At 50.3% G+C, this 12,057-nt stretch overlaps 1 protein-coding gene across 7 annotated transcripts in view; it reads right to left on the reverse strand.

Annotated features, from left to right (window-relative positions):
- LOC119257877 (IQCJ-SCHIP1 readthrough transcript protein) overlaps positions 1-12,057 on the reverse strand; it is a 657,554-nt gene that overhangs the window by 110,242 nt on the left and 535,255 nt on the right. For 5 of the 7 annotated variants that reach the window (XM_054700971.1, XM_054700970.1, XM_054700972.1 and 2 more), the window contains one exon: positions 4,575-5,261. In XM_054700971.1, coding sequence (XP_054556946.1) covers positions 4,575-5,261 — 687 coding nt within the window. Of the gene's footprint in view, positions 1-4,574; positions 5,262-5,454; positions 5,530-6,420; positions 6,472-12,057 lie in introns of those variants that run through there. The other 2 variants (XM_054700974.1, XM_054700975.1) reach the window with 2 other exon arrangements.

The following is a 12,057-nucleotide window of genomic DNA, read 5'->3' on the forward strand; positions in this document are numbered from 1 at the left end:
AATGACCGTCAACAGATTATTGAGGCCTAGGTCTTTCTTTGACAGCTTGGCTGCCCGAAACGGGAGAGACACTGGACAGGGAGGGGAGCCTGAGCTGTCACCAGGCTGCTGTGCAGAATTCAGCTAAGTTATTCCATCCAGACCAAAGCAAACCAGATCCTGTCTGAGAAGAGACTCGAGTAATGGGGAGAAATCACAGTAGTGGTTGTTGAGAGGTAGGTTACAGGGAGATTACCAAGGGTACCAGGATACTTTTGGGGGTGAGAGATGTCCAGTTCTTTGACTTAGTTCCAGACTGGCGTGATGATTTCACAGGTGTATGCATATGTCCAAACTGACTGTATATTTGTTTGTTTATTTATGGTTATCCAAAAGAGCAGGTGTATTATGAAAAGGGAGAGAAGGCAAAAGGATACGTGTATAGACACGAGTGAGCAGAAACCACTGCCCCGACTGTATTCTTTAAAGATATGCAGTTGACAGTATGTCAATTATACTCAATAGAGCCCCCCTTTTTTTAAAGAATGAAAAGGAGGGAGACGTGGGGAACAAAAGGGAGGGGGTGAGTTTCCTGAGGCAGAACAGATTAAACATAGAGGATCACAGATGCCAAGGAGAGAAAGTCTCATAGGAAGACCACTGGAAGAAAAAAGGTAGAACTATAACCCACTTAGGAAGAGGAGAACACTGAGGACCCCCTTGAGGTGAGCTGAGAACCTGTTTGAGTATACAGAATAGTGACACTGCCAAAGCCAGGCCCTGGAGAAGCAGGACAAAGACAAACTGAGCTGCTTGGGCCTATACTGGAAAGCCTGAAGTAAAGCTCCAGGTTTCCCTAGGAAAAGCTCCAGGCTTCCCTGGGGACTTTCCAGAGGGGGAAGAGAGAGAGGAATACCAAAATATGGGAGTAGGAATCCCTTAACCTGCTACCGTATTCTAAATCTGACATCAAAAGTACCACTGCCCAGTATTGTTCCTTATCCCTTAATTGTGTGGCTCTTGAGTTTATAAGTGTGCTCTCACCTTGGGGCAGGCGGGCTAGGACAGAATCCCTGGGGGATGCAGGCCAGGGCAGGATCCATGGCGGATAGATGTCAGGGCAAGACATATGAGCAGGGGCTGGGCAACTGTTAGGGGTACTACCGGGAATAGTTCCATTGTTGGGCTGACCTCTTCCCTTCCCTACCTGTGGCAGCACAGCAGGAACTACCTGGGAAAAGACCCTGGGATATAAGTCAGGCAGCATCTCCATAGGCTGGGCTTGCAGGATACAGGTCTGTGGTGAGCAGCCCACCTGGAGGAGAGGCAGGAAGCCTGGTCTCAGGAGGATTTCCCTCAGGACTGCTCAGCACCCCATGCTGACACCACAGATAGTTCCAGTCAGCATGGAGCCCAACCCCTAAAAGCATGAGAGAGATTAGCTACTTAAAACCTTCACAAAGTAAAGACCAGCCCTTGGTTTTAAATCCCACCTGAATTAGGGATAAATGACCGTCAACAGATTCTTGAGGTCTAGGTCCTTCTTTGACAGCTTGGCTGCCCGAAACGGGAGAGACACTGGCCAGGGAGGGGAGCCTGAGCTGTCACCAGGCTGCTGTGCAGAATTCAGCTAAGTTATTCCATCCAGACCAAAGCAAACCAGATCCTGTCTGAGAAGAGACTCGAGTAATGGGGATTTTGATTATTTCCCAGTTTACTTCTGCCCTTCATACTTAGCAAGTGCAAGAGGAGACCCACCTTTAGGAAGTGCTTTAAGTTCTCCCAGGGGAGTAGAAGCTCCTTGGGCCTATTTCAAATTATTTTAAACATTAAAAGGAAAAACAAAGTAGTCTGGTATCAGAAGAAAGGACAAAACCCCTCTCATAGGTTTCTCAGTGGGGTCTTAGGGAAATCATTCATCTCTTGGACCTCAACTTTCTCAGTTATAAAATAAAAAGGCTGCCTTTCATCTGGGGCATGTTTGTCTATAAACACTTCATTCATTCACTTCATACTTGAGAAGTTATGCAGCCCGGACAGTGCTGAGAAGCTAGGTTACAACAATTTAGAGACAGACATGAGGGAAAACTAAACAAGATCATGTTAGGTACTAAGAGCACTGAGCAAATACAAAGGAGGCCCTGGAGGGGTGGAAGGCGATGGGGTCAGCTTCTGAGCAGAGGTGAGGGTTGAGGGGAGTCTGGAATCAGCCCCTTGATTCTGGCAGAGGAAACAGCTCAGAAGTCCTGAGTTATGGGACTCTCTTCACAGGTGAAGGAGACACTATCACCTCCAACCCGCTTCTCCTGTCAGGATATATTAATTCCATTTACTTGTACTTAGACACAACTTTTTGAAAAGTAGCAAAAAACCACAAAGTTTGGTTTGGCCAACTCCTTCAAGACAGGCTTTCTTTCCTCCACTACTATTCTACTTTGTTAGTCCTGGTTTCTGTCCTCACAGCTAAAAATTCTCCTACTTCTTCTGCATAGAAGTAAACAGGACTTAAATCAGTGTTTTTCAAACTTTTATGACAGTGTCCCACAGTGACAAATACATGATGACCCAGTATAGACATGAAGCTGAAACAGTTTTTTAAAAACCAAGCCAGTACCTGCCATGCCCCCTGCTTATTCTGCTGTAATTCATTTTCCAAAATGCTAAGATAATTTCATTGGTACTTACAGTTTGAAAACCACTACATTAGTAATTCCACTCAAAGACAAACCAAAACCTGGAAAATGCAATTATTAAACAACCTCAAAGGCTTTCTCTCCTCTCGTTTTTTTCTATACATACTTGTTCTAAAGCAATGGAACCCAGTTTTCTGTGTGACTGGAAGAAATGTGCAGAGGGTCGAGGGGAGAGGAACCCTAATATGCAAACTGTTCTCTAGGTGACAGGAAACTTTTAGTTTCAAAGATTGACCGACAAGGAAAGCTTTACAAAGTCTTCATAATAACCTGGTGCGTGCGTGCGTGCACGTGTGTGTGTATTGGGAGATGGGGGTACAATAGTAAACCATTAAACCTGCATCCCCACCTCCCTTCACCATAATCCCTTCACCAGACCCACATGGACAGATACGTGACTGCAGCACTGAGAATCAAACCTAGACCTTAGCATATACTGCAAGGGTGCTCAAGAAAATTTTAATAACATTTGAATAATGGAGTTCATTTGTCACCATCAACTCTTAACTTGCACATATACCCAATTATTACATTTTCCTGGAAATACACTACTAAATTAAACATGTTTATCTTCAAGTCGTTATTTAGATCCAGGGAACTTAATCAGATATTTTCCTCAAGCACATGTTTTCTGTTGGAAGGTACAGGGATGGCACTGGCTGTAACGGGAAAGGTCTATATCTGTTAGTGGCATGGTAAACAGCCAGGATTAAAACGAGTGTATTAATTTAATAGATAGTTTCTCAAGGGACACTAACCAGTGGGTTCTGTCGGCAGAGGGCTCTCTCTGATGGAAACCCTGCCAATTCCTCTGTGACACGTGGTTACCATCCTCACCCTGAAGTCAGAGTGCATGCACCCAATTTCCAGTAGCCCTGGGGCCCTGCAGCTGAAAAATTACACCTGTGAGCAGGCATTTTCCCACATTGCCACACAGCTGCCACACACAGAACGCAGCTCATTTAAACTGTGCCCTTCAGACCCATTTAGGGACATCGGTAATGATTTGAAATTACAACTGTTGCTTTATCTCAAAACAGTGATAAATAGGGAACTACATTCAGGATGCTTTTCTTTCAAGTCATTTATCTGCTTTCCTCTCAGGAGCAAAAAAGATGAGACAAGTGGGAACATGCCCGGCTTATTATAGCTGCAGCCCTCTCCACCTATGCCCGTCCAGTGCCCCTCCCTCTCTGGGTTGCCTGACTCCAGGCGGCGGGCTGTAGCAAGGAACTGCAAGCGGCTCCTCACCAAAGCTAGGAGGGATTCCCCGAGAGTGAGTCAGGGGCAGACAAGGACCCTCCCGCCCACCCCAGCGATCAGTTCACAGGTTCCCCCCACTCGCCCCACCTCCCAGGTCTACCACGGGTTCAGAAAGGAGGTCTGTCTTAGTGGACGGCGGTTCACCTAGCCACACACAGGAGCGGGCACCTAAACGCGCGGCGGAGGTGCGTCCGGCGAGGGTGCACGCCACGGGGGTAGCCCATTTGTGCACAAGGCGACAGCAGCAAAGAAGGGAGACCCGCCACGGGGGACAATGCCGCAACTCTTATGAGTTGAAATTTATCACCCGTAGGCACTGGTTTCGGTGCCCACATCTCCCTGCATTTATTTTCAGGCAAGTGACTCACTACCTCGTCTTCATAAGTAATTCCATTAAAATGAGTCGCCGGTTCCATCACCCGACTTTCCGCTGCCCTCTGGCTGGCTCCCCCTCCTCCCGCCCATTCTGCAAACCCAGACGCTCACGCCCTGCAACCGCACCCGGCGGGCGGGGGGTCGGCTCCCCGCCCGGCCCCCACCTCCGGGCAGGATGAATGGGCCTCAGGCTGCGAGCGCGCGGCCGTGCGCGGGGTGTGGACGCGAGTGTGCGCGCCCGGGCACGCACCCGGGCCAACTTACGGAGGTGGAGTTGGTCCTCGCCTGGCCTTGGTTCCGCACCTCCTGCTCCCGGAACTGCAGTCCAGCCAGATGCTTCTCCAGAGCCTCCCAGTCCATGGGGGGCGCCGGGGGCTCCTCGGGGACGCACGTCCCGCAGTCAGTGGGCTGCAGGCAAAGGCCTCCCGCCGCCGGCCGGCCGCCGCGCCGCCCCCCCGCGGGGTGAGGCTTCTGGAGCGCCCGGCGGGGCCCCCGGGATCCGTTGGGGCGCCCGACCACCACCACATTGCCATTGTGCCCGAGGTCTTGGGGGTCGTGCGGATGGAGGTTGCCATTGGGCATCGGGGGCGGCATGGCGCTGGCGGCGCCCCGGCCCCCGCCGCCGCTGCGTGTCCTGGCGCTCACGTCCCCCCGCGCCTCGGCGGGACAGCGGTCATCCCGGTACCCGCGCTCGTCCTCCGCCTCTTCCTCCTCCTCGCAGTCCTCCCCCGGAGCCCACTCATCAATCACCTTCTTCTGGTAGACCGGGAAGGGCTCCTCATAGTCCTCCAGCGCAGACACCAAGTCCAGGCTGCCCCCCGGGGACGACGAGGACTTGCACTCCGAGCAAGGGGTCACTTTGGTGGAGTTGGACTGCGAGCTGGCGCGGCTGCTGCTGCTGCTGCTGCTGCCGGCGTCACTGCCTAGATCCATCCCATCCTCTCGGTAATCCTGGGCGGGGGAGAAGCAGAGCGTGAGCCGCCGGCCGACCAGCCCCGCGCCGCCCCGCGGGCCCCGCGCCCCGCGCCCCCGGCTCGCCGAGCGCCCGCGGAGGCCTGGGGCGGGAGGGGCGCCTCGGGAGGCATCCCCGGTCCCGCCCCACCCCCGCCCCCACGCGCAGCCCGACTTCCTCCCGGGAACTAACCCTCAATTTAGCAAAGGGGGTGCCCAGCCACCGGCGCGCACTTTCCGTCCAAGGGGCCCCGGGTCGTTCGTGGACTTTGTTTCAACCATTTTGCGCCGGGCGCGCCCCTACAGCCCGCCCCGAGGAGTCTCCGAGACCCAGACACTTGCCCAGATAATAATTCCTTGGGGGCGGGCACCAGAAAGAGGGTGGGCGGCTACTAATTTCGCACCTCGCCGGGGACGCCGAGACCACCCCTCGGCCGCCAGCCCCGCCCCGCCCCGCCCGGCCGCGCGCCTGGCCCCGCCCGCCGGGCCCGCCCGCCCCCGGCGCGCCACTTTCCCGGGAGCCGCGGGCAGCGCGGAGCCGCACGCCCGCCTCGCGCCCCGCCGCCCGTCGTTGGCTCGCCACGAGGTTCGGGATGGGGGCGCTCTCGGCCAGCGCAGGGCAGCTGTGTGCCAGCCGCCCCCAGGGCGCGCGGCCCCGGGCGCGGGGCTGGCCACGCCAGGGCGCGGGGTGGGGAGAATGGGGGGAGCGCGCGGCGCACTGGCGCGGGGCCTGCGGCGGGAGGAAACCCGGGGCGCGGGGGTCTCCGCAGGCGCCTCCGGGGCGGACGCCCCCCCGGGGCGGGTCCCTCCCCGGAGCATGCCCAGAGGCGCCCGGCGCAGCGTGGTCCACTCTCCTGGTTTTCGCGGCTGCTGACCGGGTGGGAGGCCGGGGGCGGCTGGGGCTGGAGAGTCCGGGCAAAGGCCGGGGAGGGGGCGCCGGGCGTTGGGGCGCAGGCTCGGGGGATCAGCAGGGGCGGCGCCTTGGGGAGGTCCGCGTTGATCCCCCGAGCACACTTGTGTTTCCGGGGCCCGCCGCGAGCCGTCCTCGCGGGGCTCGGTACCTGCTGAGACCCCGGGCACCCCACCGGCAACCAGGAGCCCCCCGACCCCGCGCGAGTCCGCAGGCGACCTCGTGAAGAACCCCTCGCCCCGCGCGTACAGGGCCTGCGTGGGCGCCGAGTGACGTGGTCCCGGCGGTCGTGCACCATCATCCTGCCGCCTCCCTCCTCGCCGCTTCCTCCGCCGCCCGCCTGGGAGCCGGCGACTCCCTCCAAGTTCAGGCGGCGGGTGGAACCTGTTGCTTTAGCTCAGGTCTCCTCCCCTCCCGGCTGCAGGCGGGGGTGACCTCAGAGCGGGGTGCGGGGTGTTGGGGGATGAGGCGTGAGTAAGATGGACTCCTGTTCATGGAGGGAATCTGTCCTAAAGGTCGGGGCGTTCAGCAGTCCCCCTCCCTCCCGCCCCAGGCACCTCCAGTCCTGGGGACCTAAAAGGAGGGGGAAGTGAATGGCTGATGAGGTGCCTGCCACGATCACTGGCTTTGCTGCCTTAAATTCTTGAGGAAACGAATTCAAAGAAACCTCTGCCGGGCAGTTTCAGAGAGCAGGCCAGCGCCAGTGTGGCGGCTCGCGCTTTAGGAACAGGCCCCCAGAATAGGACGTCCCCTACACCTGGAAAATTTACAAGGTCACAGCACCTTTTTAGGATCTAGAATTTCCTGGGAACCCACCATTCTGACCTGAAAGAAATGGGGCAGCAGGAGATGCCCTCTCTTCTGGTGATTATGAAAAACAGTGCTTAGAACTTAAATGTTCTCCACAACAACAAACAGACAAATATGTGATGGCTGTGTTAATTAACTACCTGGGGTGATCCTTTCACAAATCTCCAAGATACACACTTTAAACATCTTATGATTCTGCGTCCATTATGCCGCCATAAAGCTGGGGGGGGGGGAAGGTTGAAAAGGAAAAAAAAAGCACCTAATTTTATAACAGATTGGGAAAAACCAGTTCCCCTGAACCTCCAGATCTGGGCCTGTTACTAATTATTCCCAGTCAGTTCTAGCCTGGACCAGGCCCCCACCCCAGCTGGGCACCCTCTGAAGGGAGGAACAAGGGAATACTTGGGATTCTTTAGTAAGGAGTGGCTGTCACCCTGCATTTCTTGTAGGTCTTAATGGGGACTTGGGGCAGAGACCCTTTGTTAAGTGATTTCAATGAAACTACTTTCCTAGGTAGGCCTGAGCCAGAGAAGATAATCTTTGAATTTGTCTGGAAGCAGCAATCCTATGAATAACAGGAAAGGGGCCTTCTGCTCTGGCCCCTTTATAGCTCTTCTGTAAAACAGAACTTAGAAGGTCTTTTACGGTAACATCTGTAAACAGCCAGCTTAGGGCTCCTAATATGGTTTGATTCTGAGGTTGCTGCAGAGCCAGTGTCAGCTGGCTGCCCCAGTGGGACAGAGGTAGCCTGTGAGTGTTCAGAGAGGTGGGTGGAAAGCATAATGCTGGAAACTGGATAGCTGCTTTTCAGGTCACCGTGTGACTGGCAGGACTGGGTCAGAAATAACCCCCTGCTCTGGCAGGACACAGGTAGACAAAGAAGTGTTGATTTGCTGGGGTGATAAGGGGAGTTGTGATCTCAGTACAGTTGTTAAGCAATGGGACTTCAACCATCACCAGACTCCCTCCTGGGCTCAGTTCATCCCCTGCTGCCCAGATGGTCTGTGTTCAGGGAATGCAAGAGAAAAAAAAAGGTTTAGAAAAACATTTGGCAAGGTGAATCCACTGCCAAAAAATGCCTGGCATTTCAAAGCCAAATAGAAACATCTTTGAATTATCTGTTCTTTTAAATTATTTTCTGGTTGGATATTCTAGATCAGTTGGGAAAGTACCAGGCTTCCTTTTTTTTTTTTTCCTTTCTTCATGCAAGGTGCCTCACTAGCCCAGCTTTTCATTCTGTTTCCAGCCTTCCATCTCCTGCCAAGAACCTTCCCACTTTGGAACAGGAAGCCCTGTCAGCTTCTAGGCTGGCAACAGTCTACAGATAGGTCCAACAGGATGGAGCAATGATTTGCAAAGTGATTGAAAGATCCTGTCTTCCTGTTTATAGGAACATTTCTTCAAGTCAGGGATTTGGAGCTTAGAATTGGGTTTGACCCTGCAACCTTTTTAAATTAGACCTCAGAGATGCGAGTCCAGCGGAAGTCAACCTAGACCAGCTCTAAGTCCTGTCCTCTCAACTACCCTTTGCCCCCAACCCAGTCTAGACCACAGAGTTCTGAAATATCGAGTCTGCCTCCCTACTACCTTAGACCTTTCTCTTCATGCAGGGAGAGTGAGCCCTGGGTCTCCTCAGTTCCCTTAGAAGAACCATTTCCCTGATTTCCTCTACTACCTACACTTACCCTCCTGTGACTTGCATGTACAACCCCCTTTGCCAGCTATTTCTTTATTACTCCAAATGCCAGAAAACCACTCCCAGAAAACCACTTATCAGGCACACTGTATCCAAGCTGCTGTTTGATTGTTTCTCTTTACTAGGATCAACAAATCCATTTTATACCAAAATCCAGGCCACATATACATATAAAAACAAATCTAACTTGAAAAAGTTTCATAAAACTCATTTTGTAGAATCATGGCCTAATTCGTTTATAACAAAATCTGGTTACATTGACCTAAGTGGATCAGGGCTCATGTTGTAAAAACATGTGCTAAATTCCATGTTGGGAGAAACCATTTCTGTCTTTCAGTGTAGTTGGGATGCAATAAGAGCTCCAACTATGTTTGCTATTGGAGTTAATAATAATGTTTAATTCATTTAATCCTCAAAAACTCTATGAAGAAACTCATATCCCTATTTATAGGTGAGGAAACTGAAGAGATAAGGTATGTAACTTGTCTGAAGTTAAAAAGCTGGAAGTCTGGGTGGCAGAGCTGAACTTGAACCTGGCTTCTTTGTCACTGAGCTAAAAGCTTAGTACCTCTGATCAATGCCAAAGGTTTTCTTTGCAGTAGGGTAAAGTAATGCCATTCCCTCTCCTGCAGAGGGATGGTGGTCAGTGTGTTCAGTTCCTCCCCTGCCCAGGACACCCCCAACCTCTAGCACAGCAACAGTAAGTTGGAGGAGTTAATTGTATAAAGGAAGAGTATAGACATATCAGAAATGAAATTTCACATTGCTATGAACTACATGCTTCAAATTCCCTCTGAAACAAGTCCTTTAATTTTTTTATATTTAATTGATTTATTTATATATATATATATATTTAAAGATTTTTTTTATTTATACAAGAGCTGGGGTACAGTCTAGAGACACGGGAGGGTGAGAGGATTCACCAGAGACAGAGTGGGGAGCAGAACAGGCAGGAGGGCCGAAAGCACTGCTGAAGGGAGCAGCAGGTGAGGCAGGAGAGGTCTGCTGCGCCATGTGGGAATCTCTCTGGCCGCCGGGGAATCGAACAGGCACTGCAGAAGCTGCGGACAGCTTCAGAGTGCTGCACCCAACCCACTGCGCCACTGGGGAGGCCCTATTTGTATATATTTTACATCAGTTTTTTTTTTTTTAACAGTTTGCTTTCTTTTCTCAGGTGTAGCCCCCTTAGAATTTCTACAACCAGTTCACCTGCACACCATCACCATAGTCCCTTGTGCTCTTCCCACCCTCATGAAACAAGTCCTTTAAGAAGGTAGCCGCCAGGAAATTTGGGGTGTTGGATTTCTGGTTTGTGGGTATGAAACTGGACTAATAAATACTCAATGATCCTCTGAGATTCTTGCTATTTATAGGACTTAATCTGAAAAAGGCAACCTTTGAGGAAAGACATGATTGAAATGTTTAAATCATAAGGAGTATGAATAGGTGCAAAGAAGATTTATTCAGAATTCCCAAGCTAATTCTGAAATTATTAGCCCTAATGCTGGATCTTCTGTAAGTTGTGGCATTTGGAGTAATAAAGAAATAGCTGGCAAAGGGGGTTGTATCTCATCTTTATTACATGAATTACATGCAAGTCACATGCAGTACACAGCTGCTCTCCTATTTCATCACCTGAATGCAAGTATGTTCAAATAGTTAACAGCACTGTGGTGGGAAGTGTCCTGGATATATAACATCTGGGCTTTGCTTCCAGTGTCTTCTCTAACTAAGGGCGTGACCTCAAGTCTCATGAAGGAACTGAACTGCATGATCACAGTGGTAAGTAAAGAATGAATGAGTGAGCTAAAGGTTTCTTCCAGCCTAAGGAACCTCTGGATTTCATCTTAAAATCTATGAGAAATAGAGTATTAAAATGTCTTTGAATGATTCCATTATTGGAAGACACCAAGTTTGTTCCTTCATTAATTCAAAACCAAAGTCTGTCTTTATTAGGCAGACTGGATATATGGTGTTTCTCCTTTATCTTTGTAGAATCAATCTGTTGGTCTTAAATTTGTGTGTGTGTGTGTGTGTGTGTGTGTGTGAATAATGAACCTGATATACACCTAAAATAACTTTTTTTCATTCACAGAGCTATACTTTCATACATATTCCTTGAAAAATCTTAAATGTTTTGATTTTCTAGCAGACCATGAGATTGCATTTATTTTCTGTGTTTTCCTTAGTAAAAATGAAATGGCAAAATCTAGGCACATTTCAGCATTTAAAAGGTAGCTCCAATGACCTATTTTCTAAACCTGAAACCAGGACACTTGGCTCGTCAGATACTACAGTGCTTACAGAAATGAGGTGAAGCTATGTTTGAAATGAAGATTATCCTGAAAAGTCTGTAGGCATTGGCAAATGAAACAGCTCTGGTTATGCAAAGGGACAAAACTATTAGACAATAGTAGGTGCTAGACGTGCAAGTTAGGGGCTCAGCAGGTAGCCCAAACTGCTTCATACAGTGTCAGTAGCATTGTACAAAGGACCACAGACCCCTGCCAGTAGGGATCATTAGCACTGCTTCCATAGATGGCAATGTAAGTGGCACCCCTGGAATTGTGCAGTACACAATATACAACAGTAGACAGAGGCTTTACTAGGAACTTCATTGGTAGGGAATTTGGTTTCTGTTGACATAGCTGGAAAACTTACCCTTTTCCTAATAACGTTATAGCTCGGATCGGATGGCATTGACAAAAAGTCAACTTACCTAAGCTCTCCTAGTTTTTCTTTTTCCACAAGTTTTCTGTTGCGCTCTACTTAAGTTCCTAGCAGTTCTGGAAAATGCAAATTTGTAAGCAACTCTGAATTTGTTTTTTGAGCTTCAGTGAAGGTATAAATGACATAAAAGGACATTAGGTAAAAGATGGACATTTGTAGATGCCTGCATGAATGTGATAGGCGTTGAAACCCATGTGCATGTAAACCCAATATTAGATGAACTGCATTTGAAATTATGTGTCATGTCCTTTGATGTGTTATGCTTGTCAAAACAGAACATCCTTGCAGGACTCTAGGAAGTTAAAACTGTTCTGGTCACTTCCTGACATAAGTTTGGAAGCTTTCTAAAATCTGAAAATAGCTGTTGGCATTGTCAGTGCAATGTAAGCAGAGGAATGTGTTTCAGAGTGGAGAGGGAGGCGCCTGGTGGAACAGGAGAGAGCTTTTCCAGGAGACTTGGCTCTGCCTCAGATAAGCTCTGCAGAGTGGGCAAGCAGTCCCATAGTTCTCTGGCCACTGGCCTCAGCACGAAAAGAGTTGCATGACATTGTTAATGCCTCTGAGGGGCATCAGGTAAAGTGAGTGGGGGAAGTGGGCAGCAGAGGTAGCAGGTGAGGCACCCCTATTAAAATTTAGAACAGGGCCTCCCT

This window comes from Talpa occidentalis, unplaced genomic scaffold (assembly GCF_014898055.3).
Source record: "Talpa occidentalis isolate TD23 unplaced genomic scaffold, MPIMG_talOcc4v2.1 talOcc4.4, whole genome shotgun sequence".
NCBI lineage: Eukaryota > Metazoa > Chordata > Mammalia > Eulipotyphla > Talpidae > Talpa > Talpa occidentalis.